This window comes from Triticum urartu, chromosome 5, assembly GCF_003073215.2.
Source record: "Triticum urartu cultivar G1812 chromosome 5, Tu2.1, whole genome shotgun sequence".
NCBI classification, from domain to species: Eukaryota; Viridiplantae; Streptophyta; class Magnoliopsida; order Poales; family Poaceae; genus Triticum; species Triticum urartu.
Window position 1 is genome coordinate 456,808,314 of NC_053026.1, and position 11,257 is coordinate 456,819,570.

The following is an 11,257-nucleotide window of genomic DNA, read 5'->3' on the forward strand; positions in this document are numbered from 1 at the left end:
TGAAAACGAAGTATGGACTTTGACTGACTTGCCCGTTGATCGGCGAGCCATAGAAAATAAATGGATCTTTAAGAAGAAGACAGACGGGGATGGTAATGTGACCATCTATAAAGCACGGCTTGTCGCTAAGGGTTATCGACAAGTTCAAGGGGTTGACTACGATAAGACTTTCTCACCCGTAGCGAAGCTGAAGTCCGTCCGAATCATGTTAGCATTTGCCGCATTCTATGATTATGAGATATGGCAAATGGACGTCAAAACGGCATTCCCTAATGGTTTCCTTAAGGAAGAATTGTATATGATGCAGCTGGAAGGTTTTGTCGATCCTAAGAATGCTGACAAGGTGTGCAAACTCCAACGCTCGATTTATGGGCTGGTGCAATCATCTCGGAGTTGGAACATTCATTTTGATGAGATGATCAAAGCGTTTGGGTTTATGCAGACTTATGGAGAAGCCTGCATTTACAAGAAAGTGAGTGGGAGCTCTGTAGCATTTCTCATATTGTATGTGGATGACATACGGTTGATGGGAAATGATATAGAATTCTTGGAAAGCATAAAGGCCTACTTGAACAAGTGTTTTTCAATGAAGGACCTTGGAGAAGCTGCTTATATATTAGGCATCAAGATCTATAGAGATAGATCGAGACGCCTCATTGGTCTTTTACAGAGTACGTACCTTGACAAGATATTGAAGAAGTTCAAAATGGATCAGTCAAAGAAGGGGTTCTTGCCTATATTGCAAGGTACGAGATTGAGCACGGCTCAATGCCCGACCACGGCAGAAGATAGAGAAAAGATGAGTGTCGTCCCCTATGCCTCGGCCATAGGGTCTATCATGTATGCTATGCTGTGTACCAGACCTGATGTAAACCTTGCCGTGAGTTTGGTAGGAAGGTACCAAAGTAATCCCGGCATGGAACACTGGACAGCGATCAAGAATATCCTGAAGTACCTGAAAAGGACTAAGGAAATGTTTCTCGTTTATGGAGGTGATGAAGAGCTCGTCGTAAAGGGTTACGTCGATGCTAGCTTCGACACAGATCTGGATGACTCTAAGTCACAAACCGGATACGTGTATATTTCGAATGGTGGGGCAGTAAGGTGGTGCAGTTGCAAGCAAAGCGTTGTGGCGGGATCTACATGTGAAGCGGAGTACATGGCAGCCTCGGAGGCAGCACAAGAAGCAGTCTGGGTGAAGGAGTTCATTACCGACCTAGGAGTCATACACAATGCGTCGGGCCCCATGACCCTCTTCTATGACAACACTGGAGCTATTGCCCTTGCCAAGGAGCCCAGGTTTCACAGGAAGACCAGGCATATCAAGCGTCGCTTCAACTCCATTCGTGAAAGTGTTCAAAATGGAGATATAGAGATTTGTAAAGTACATACGGACCTGAATGTAGCAGATCCGTTGACTAAACCTCTCCCTAGAGCAAAACATGATCAACACTAGAACTGCATGGGTGTTCGATTCATCACAATGTAACTAGAATATTGACTCTAGTGCAAGTGGGAGACTGTTGGAAATATGCCCTAGAGGCAATAATAAAATGGTTATTATTATATTTTTTTGTTCATGATAATTGTCTATTGTTCATGCTATAATTGTGTATCCGGAAATCGTAATACATGTGTGAATACATAGACCACAACACGTCCCTAGTGAGCCTCTAGTTGACTAGCTCGTTGATCAAAGGATAGTCATGGTTTCCTGACTATGGACATTAGATGTCATTGATAACGGGATCACATCATTAGGAGAATGATGTGATGGACAAGACCCAATCCTAAGCTTAACTCAAAGATCGTGTAGTTCGTTTGCTGTAGCTTTTCTGAATGTCAAGTATCATTTCCTTAGACCATGAGATTGTGCAACTCCCGGTTACCGTAGGAGTGCCTTGGGTGTGCCAAACGTCACAACGTAACTGGGTGACTATAAAGGTACATTACAGGTATCTCCGAAAGTGTCTGTTGGGTTGGCACGAATCGAGACTGGGATTTGTCACTCCGTATGACGGAGAGGTATCTCTGGGCCCACTCGGTAATGCATCATCATAATGAGCTCAATGTGATCAAGTGGTTGATCACGGGATCATGCATTACGGTGCGAGTAAAGTGACTTGCCGGTAACGAGACTGAACAAGGTATTGGGATACCGACGATCGAGTCTCGGACAAGTAACGTACCGATTGACAAAGGGAATTGTATACGGATTGATTGAATCCTCGACATCGTGGTTCATCCGATGAGATCATCGTGGAGCATGTGGGAGCCAACATGGGTATCCAGATCCCGCTGTTGGTTATTGACCGGAGAGTCGTCTCGGTCATGTCTGCATGTCTCCCGAACCCATAGGGTCTACACACTTAAGGTTCGGTGACGCTAGGGTTGTTAGGAAGACTTGTATGTGATTACCGAATGTTGTTCGGAGTCCCGGATGAGATCCCGGACGTCACGAGGAGTTCCGGAATGGTCCGGAGGTAAAGATTTATATATGGGAAGTTGTCCCGGATCCACGATGTTCGGAGTCCCGGAGTCCCGGATGAGACTGAACAAGGTATTGGGATACCGACGATCGAGTCTCGGACAAGTAACGTACCGATTGACAAAGGGAATTGTATACGGATTGATTGAATCCTCGACATCGTGGTTCATCCGATGAGATCATCGTGGAGCATGTGGGAGCCAACATGGGTATCCAGATCCCGCTGTTGGTTATTGACCGGAGAGTCGTCTCGGTCATGTCTGCATGTCTCCCGAACCCATAGGGTCTACACACTTAAGGTTCGGTGACGCTAGGGTTGTTAGGAAGACTTGTATGTGATTACCGAATGTTGTTCGGAGTCCCGGATGAGATCCCGGACGTCACGAGGAGTTCCGGAATGGTCCGGAGGTAAAGATTTATATATGGGAAGTTGTCCCGGATCCACGATGTTCGGAGTCCCGGAGTCCCGGATGAGACTGAACAAGGTATTGGGATACCGACGATCGAGTCTCGGACAAGTAACGTACCGATTGACAAAGGGAATTGTATACGGATTGATTGAATCCTCGACATCGTGGTTCATCCGATGAGATCATCGTGGAGCATGTGGGAGCCAACATGGGTATCCAGATCCCGCTGTTGGTTATTGACCGGAGAGTCGTCTCGGTCATGTCTGCATGTCTCCCGAACCCATAGGGTCTACACACTTAAGGTTCGGTGACGCTAGGGTTGTTAGGAAGACTTGTATGTGATTACCGAATGTTGTTCGGAGTCCCGGATGAGATCCCGGACGTCACGAGGAGTTCCGGAATGGTCCGGAGGTAAAGATTTATATATGGGAAGTTGTCCCGGATCCACGATGTTCGGAGTCCCGGAGTCCCGGATGAGACTGAACAAGGTATTGGGATACCGACGATCGAGTCTCGGACAAGTAACGTACCGATTGACAAAGGGAATTGTATACGGATTGATTGAATCCTCGACATCGTGGTTCATCCGATGAGATCATCGTGGAGCATGTGGGAGCCAACATGGGTATCCAGATCCCGCTGTTGGTTATTGACCGGAGAGTCGTCTCGGTCATGTCTGCATGTCTCCCGAACCCATAGGGTCTACACACTTAAGGTTCGGTGACGCTAGGGTTGTTAGGAAGACTTGTATGTGATTACCGAATGTTGTTCGGAGTCCCGGATGAGATCCCGGACGTCACGAGGAGTTCCGGAATGGTCCGGAGGTAAAGATTTATATATGGGAAGTTGTCATATGGTCACCGGAAAGTTTCGGGGGCATATCGGTATTGTACCGGGGCCACCGGAGGGGTTCCGGGGGTCCACCGGGAGGGTCCACCTCTTCCGGAGGGCCTTATGAGCTGTATGGAGAAGGGAACCAGCCCAAGTGGGTTGGGGCGCCACACCCCCCTAGGGCCCATGCGCCTAGGGTTGGGGGAAACCCTAAGGGGGGGCACCCCCTTGCTTGGGGGGCAAGCCCCCTCCCCTTGGCCGCCCCCCTCTAGATCTCATCTAGAGGGGGCCGGTGTTGGGGAACGTAGTAATTTCAAAAAATATCCTACGCACACACAAGATCATGTGATGCATAGCAACGAGGGGGGAGAGTGTTGTCTACGTACCCAACGCAGACCGACTGCGGAAGCGATGAACCGACGTAGAGGAAGTAGTCGTACGTCTTCACGATCCAACCGATCAAGCACCGAAACTATGGCACCTCCGAGTTCGAGCACACGTTCAGCTCGATGACGATCCCCGGACTCCGATCCAGCAAAGTGTCGGGGTAGAGTTCCGTCAGCACGACGGCATGGTGACGATCTTGATGAACTACAGCAGCAGGGCTTCGCCTAAACTCCGCTACAATATTATCGAGGAATATGGTGGCAGGGGGCACCGCACACGGCTAAGGAATAGATCACGTGGATCAACTTATGTGTATTGGGGTGCCCCCTGCCTCCGTATATAAAGGAGCCAAAGGGGAGGGCTGGCCGGCCAAGGAGGAGGGCGCAGGAGGAGTCCTACTCCTACCGGGAGTAGGACTCCCCCCTATCCTATTCCAACTAGGATTCCCAAGGGGGAAAGAGGGAGAGGGGTGGCCGGCCACCTCTCCTAGTCCTAATACTACTAGGGGAAGGGGGGAGGCGCGCAGCCCTTATGGGCAGCCCTTTCACCTTTCCACTAAGGCCCAATAAGGCCCATATGACTCCCGGGGGGTTCCGGTAACCTCCCGGTAATCCGGTAAAATCCCGATTTCACCCGGAACACTTCCGATATCCAAATATAGGCTTCCAATATATCAATCTTTACGTCTCGACCATTTCGAGACTCCTCGTCATGTCCGTGATCACATCCGGGACTCCGAACAACCTTTGGTACATCAAAATGCATAAACTCATAATATCACTGTCATCGTAACCTTAAGCGTGCGGACCCTACGGGTTCGAGAACGATGTAGACATGACCGAGACACGTCTCTGGTCAATAACCAATAGCGGTACCTGGATGCCCATATTGGCTCCTACATATTCTACGAAGATCTTTATCGGTCAGACCGCATAACAACATACGTTGTTCCCTTTGTCATCGGTATGTTACTTGCCCGAGATTCGATCGTCGGTATCCAATACCTAGTTCAATCTCGTTACCGGCAAGTCTCTTTACTCGTTCTGTAATACATCATCTCGCAACTAACTCATTAGTTGCAATGCTTGCAAGGCTTATGTGATGTGCATTACCGAGAGGGCCCAGAGATACCTTTCCGACAATCGGAGTGACAAATCCTAATCTCGAAATACGCCAACCCAACATCTACCTTTGGAGACACCTGTAATGCTCCTTTATAATCACCCAGTTACGTTGTGACGTTTGGTAGCACCCAAAGTGTTCCTCCGGTAAATGGGAGTTGCATAATCTCATAGTCATAGGAACATGTATAAGTCATGAAGAAAGCAATAGCAACATACTAAACGATCGGGTGCTAAGCTAATGGAATGGGTCATGTCAATCAGGTCATTCAACTAATGATGTGACCTCGTTAATCAAATAACAACTCCTTTGTCTATGGTTAGGAAATATAACCATCTTTGATTAACGAGCTAGTCTAGTAGAGGCATACTAGTGACACTCTGTTTGTCTATGTATTCACACATGTATTATGTTTCCGGTTAATACAGTTCTAGCATGAATAATAAAAATTTATCATGATATAAGGAAATAAATAATAACTTTATTATTGCCTCTAGGGCATATTTCCTTCAGCCGGCCCCCTTCCCCTTTCCCCTATAAATAGAGGGGTGAGGGGAGGGCTGCAGACAACATCCAAGGCGCAGCCCCTCCCTCCCGTGACACTCCTCCGTCTCCCTGCGCTTGGCGAAGCCCTGCCGAGATCACCGTTGCTTCCACCATCACGCCGTCGTGCTGCTGGATCTTCATCAACCTCTCCTTCCCCCTTGCTGGATCAAGAAGGAGGAGACGTCTCCCAACCGTACGTGTGTTGAACGCGGAGGTGTTGTCCGTTCGGCACTTGGTCATCGGTGATTTGGATCACGTCGAGTACGACTCCATCAACCCCGTTCTCTTGAACGCTTCCGCGCGCGATCTACAAGGGTATGTAGATGCACTTCTCTCTCCCTCGTTGCTAGATGACTCCATAGATTGATCTTGGTGATGCATAGAAAATTTTAAAATTCTGCTACGTTCCCCAACACCAAGCTCTCAGTAGAGCCATTCGGTGCGGCAAAGCTTGCGAGGTGCCACTATCAAGGCCCAAATCCGCCGACCCAGGATACCCTGGTTCTCATTGGGCCGACAGTAGCCCTTGGGCCCATGTCCTGCCCACGATCATGCGTCGGTCGCATTTACTTCAGTTATAATTAAGTTTGTAGAAAGTGGAAACGTCCCCTCAATCTTCGCACCATGTCCACGGCACCGTTTCTACGAGTGAGGGTAGTGGGGCGCCGCGCCTCGATTTGCAGGCGGGTGCCGCTCCATCTGCCTTGATTCATTTTGATCTAAACGAACACACACGAACCATTCGGGTCGGCATGTTAAAGTTTCCCTGACAGAGCTCCCCGCTTGTTTCATTTCATCACTAAAAAAAAAGAGAGCTCCCCGCTAGTTTCATTTCATCACTGAAAAAAAAGAGAGCTCCCCGCTAGTACCTCACTCGGAAAAAAAAGAGAGCCCCCCACTAGTACCTTACGCAGACCGACTTCATCGTCTTCCTCGGAACGCCGCCGCCGAAGTGCGCCTCGAGGTAAACTCGTCCCTCTCCCTCCCGACTCCTCCCCCCACCCCCACCCCCCGGCTCTACTATAACGTGGATTACAGCAATCCATCTGGGCCTCGGTTCCTCTGGTTCGTGGCGAACCCTATCCTGCTTGGACTGTTACGCCTCGTTTGATATTAGGGGTTTGAAGGGGATTATCCCCGCGCGGGCCGTAACCGCCGCCGCCCGCGGGCGTCGTCCTCCGGAACCATGGTGTTCTTCCCCCAAGGAAATTTCTCTACTCCCATCCCCTCTCTGCGAACCTGTGAAACCCTAGGGCCACCCCGTCTCTCACCTAGTGTTCCTGTTAAGTCAGCCATGGTGTGTTTCAGAGAGGGATTTAGCTTGTTCTTTTGCTTTGCCTCGCTATGTAATCGCAGGCGGAGAGGTAGCACCTTGCTGCCCATGTCTTCTGAATCATCTAGTTTCCAACTGAAGTATTGTTAAAGATCCACTGGATTCTGTGTCTGTTTAATTGTATGGGCACTTGTATGAGTGCTGAGAAAATATCCAGAGAAATGCCTTTTGTTAAAAATTTCGTGACTGGGCTGCAGCTCGATGTCAATTGAGCTCATGTGCAGGCTCTTGCTTCCTTGATTGCGTACAACAGCTTTTGATGGCCTTGATGTGCAGGTTCTTATGGTCTCTCACTTCCTCCGGGAAACCTCTCAAAATATTTATCCGATTCATCCAGTTTGCTGCGGATTTGGGGCCCTAAAACCAGTTAATTCATTTCCTGAAATCCGGCTGTGGTTTAGCTGAACCTGCACCCCCCAAACGTTTGGTCCGCCCCGCGCAATGATCGATGAGTTCGTCATCGCGTTTCTGTCGCTTAGATTTAGTTTCATTTTGGGGATTGTACTCGGTGGTCGGTTGATTTTGTGTGCATCTTATAGTACACCACGTCTACCTTTTGACACCCTTGTCAATGTTTAGCAAGATAGGTAGGGGTTCATACATGTGTGTAGTTTATCCGTTTCGCAGGTGAAGGAATCATTTTTAAAGATCTGATTTGATGCTTGTTCTGCTTCACTTTCCAAGAATATGGGGTTCTGAATTTCAGTTCAGGAGGCAATCTGACTTGTGAAATGGACCTTTGTGGTCCGGTGATTCATGCTTGCAGGAATTTCAGAGGAAGGAGGAGCCAAGTGTTGATCGGAGATGAATGCCCCTGACCGCTATGAACGCTTCGTCGTGCCTGAGGGCACAAAGAAGTGAGTCTACTCTACCTCCACACCGTTCTCAAACTTTTTTCTAGAAAATGCTTCAATTGTGTTTTGTCAGGTATAGATTTTTGTCAAAAAAGAAGCAGCTGTGGGATATAACTTTCTTAAAATAATTAAACATTTCATTTCTGTCGTTAATAACCATATTGCCCCCGTTCATGTCATTCTTTTGGCATGTAGAGAGTAGTTGTGAAAATAATCTGATGCTATAAACCTTTTTTTACTATTGTTACCAATTAGGGCTCGTGGTAGTCTCTACCGGCTGCTCTATCACTTAAAGTTTATGGATGTAATCCTTACTATTTTGTAATGCAGGGTGTCATTTGAGAAGGATACAAAGATCATGAATGCTGCATCTTTCACTATTGAACGTGAGGACCACACCATCGGCAACATCCTCCGCATGTATGTGTAGAAAACTGTGTGCCTTTTTGTCCTTGGTGGTTATTTTCATCAGTTCACACCTTCTAATTTTCTTCTATATCTATGAGATTCTGCAGGCAGCTGCACAGGGACCCAAATGTTCACTTCGCTGGCTATAAGCTCCCTCACCCCCTTCAGTACAAGATCATTGTCAGGGTAGGGGGCATATTTATGGATGTTCTATTCCTTCGTCAGATTAGAGTTTGCTAGTCTCATGTTTTATTATGTGGGCAGATCCATACTGCAAGCCAGTCCTCCCCAACGCAGGCATATACCCAGGCAATCAATGATCTAGACAAGGAGCTTGAGAACCTGAAGCAAGCTTTTGAGGTCTGTTTCTTGTGCGTAGTTCAATAATTAGTTACTCCTGGTGGCCTATGGCGTGCCATTAGTCCAATATGACACTGACTAGTGCGGGCCTGTATAAAAGCTAGTGCCTTTGCTATTAAATTTGCATTTTCATGACCAGTTCTCTGATAGCTTGATTTGAGACTTATGGAGTTGTTTATGTTGATTTTACGCAATGAAGTTGATGAAATGAGCGTTATTTATTTTTCATGCTGCTGTACTGAGATAACTGTGATGCAGCATAATTTGTTTTATTGCACTTTCTTTGGAATAATGTCCAAGCAAATGTGTTGCTTTTAGTTTCTACTTTCTCTCGTCAAATGAGTAGTCTTGGAAGCAAAACACAAATTAAATAGTGTTGATATTTTACTGTAGCTTTCTGGCATGGAACAACCATTCAGAAATAAGTACACATGTTTTGGGCAAATAATGTTCCTTTACACTAAGCTTCCTATACACACTGTCGATTGACTTGCTACACACAGTGCCACTAAGCATAAAATTATCTGTCTGAAAGTTGCACTTTACAACATATGAAACTAAGGTTGCGGGTCTAGAAATTCCCTGAATATTTTTGTTGCAAATCGTCTTGCTTCAAGCTAACCTCTTGATCACACAGCAATCCAGAGCATGCTGGTACTTTGTTCTTTGCTGTGTAATAACACAAATAGCAATCATGTTCTACTTTATGAACTGGACATGAACTAGCTTCTGTAAAAGATTACGAATTCATTCATTCCCAATGGCCAATACTATATTTTGTTCTTTTGTAATGAGAACAATAGACCACTCTATTAGTATAATTTCAAGAATTTGTTATGGCTGAAGGTGTATCTTTAGTTTGCACATGTAGCATAACCTTTTATGCTACTCCCTGGAGCTACATCTTCCTTTCCATAAACATCAGTATCATCTTTAGTTTCCCAGGTTGCTTCACCTTTTCTGACCTACTGTTTTACTAAATAGAGGCAAATTTTGTCTGTCTGTGAGCAATTGCACTACCTTCCAGTTTGTTTTTTATGGTGGCATAAAACAAGGAATAATACATATATAATGGAAACTTTCTTAAATTACTGTTAGTTTTATAGAACTGTGTCATTCTGAAGGATTTGAGTCTGGAAAAATGTCTGACTCGAGTGCTTTAATAGTTTCTGACATGGCCATTCCATTTTTTATCCAAACAGTTGTCACTTTTGGAGAACATTTTTGTTTCAAAATATGTGATGACTGCTAAATAAGGGCAACAATGCCCAGTTGAACTTATTTGGTAGTGATGATTGATGACTTCATGTTGTGCAACTCGAGAAAGTTATTATATATTTATGTTAGGGGACACTTACGGATGGTAGACTAGATGTGATTTGCTACTTTTATTTGTATCTTCAGCAAAGTTTGCATCGTTAGTAGACTATTTTTCTACTGACAAGCAGAACTTTAGATGTCAAATCTCTCTTATCTGGCTTTTCAAGTAACATAGAAATAATGGTCCACATATAATTGAATTGCCTGTAGGACTGCCTAATTCAATTGCACAGGGTGTTTTGCTAATGTAGTTAATTCCTGGTACACCTTTTCTTGTTGAACGGAAGAATGGATAGAACCTTCAAATCATATGGCATGCCTCCATATTCGTTAGATTGAATCTTTGTATTTGGATTTAGAATTCCTCATGTTGCTAAGAAGAGGAGTTAAGAAGATGTTAGTTAAAGTTTTTTTTTCTGACATCTCTGAGGTTTCTTTTTAGTTATAGTAGACTAGCAATGCCGATATTCTGATGGTTATATGGACTCTACTCCCCCCCTCCCCTCCTGCGTTTAAGACAGTGTATCAGCCGTCCTCCAAATTGGATATGTTCTAGTTGAATTAACTTCCACGGATGGAGTGCATATGAAAGACATGCCAAGATATGCCACTGATCTTTTGAGCTTTCTGTTTCCAGGATGAGAAGACCCGATTCGAGGAAAGGATGAAGCAGGGCTACTAGGTCAAGGGTGTTGGATGCTGATGTGAAATCTCCCTTGCTACTAGTTATATCTGATGTCTGAACTGCGGTAGAAAAAAAAATAGACAAGGCCTGTCGATGGTCCTCTGAACTCGTCGAACCTCTTCATGTGCGGATTGCGTATGATTACACGGCTGTTAAACATGTGTTGGCACTTGATACGCCTGCTGGTTGAATTGCTCGCTCTTAACAGGTTCGGTAGAAGGTACGGACCCAGCTTCAGCGAGACTTCTCGTACTGAGTGAATGTTATGCCGATGTATTGTAACTGACTTAACAGACTGTCTGTATTGTGGCCGGACTTTGTTCACTCAGTGAGCCCAGCGCAGGCGTGAGCAACGGCCCAGTGCCTGTGCCGAGATCTCGTGTCCTTACTAGGCCTGGATCAGAATCACGGAAGCAACTTCTCATCTTGTTGGCACACAGATCTATTTCTTTTATTAAAATAATCAAACAAACATTTTGAAAGAAACCATCCTTGGAAAGAAAATATAAGATT

General features: G+C 45.9%; 1 protein-coding gene across 1 annotated transcript; it reads left to right on the plus strand.

Annotated features, from left to right (window-relative positions):
• Positions 1 to 6,593: 6,593 nt before the first annotated feature.
• Positions 6,594 to 11,068, plus strand: LOC125509783 (DNA-directed RNA polymerases II, IV and V subunit 11-like). Its single transcript, XM_048674815.1, has 6 exons — positions 6,594 to 6,748; positions 7,884 to 7,974; positions 8,302 to 8,391; positions 8,487 to 8,565; positions 8,644 to 8,739; positions 10,697 to 11,068. The coding sequence occupies exons 2-6, from the start codon at positions 7,922 to 7,924 to the stop codon at positions 10,739 to 10,741; spliced, it is 363 nt and encodes a 120-aa protein (XP_048530772.1). The 5' UTR covers positions 6,594 to 6,748; positions 7,884 to 7,921; the 3' UTR covers positions 10,742 to 11,068.
• The last annotated feature ends 189 nt before the right edge of the window (positions 11,069 to 11,257 follow it).

Coding starts and splice junctions, on each gene's coding strand:
- LOC125509783 (XM_048674815.1), top strand. CDS start 7,922: ATGAATGCCCCTGACCGCTATGAACGCTTCGTCGTGCCTGAGGGCACA. Junction 7,975..8,301: donor GTGCCTGAGGGCACAAAGAA/GTGAGTCTACTC, acceptor TTTGTAATGCAG/GGTGTCATTTGAGAAGGATA. Junction 8,740..10,696: donor ACCTGAAGCAAGCTTTTGAG/GTCTGTTTCTTG, acceptor TTCTGTTTCCAG/GATGAGAAGACCCGATTCGA.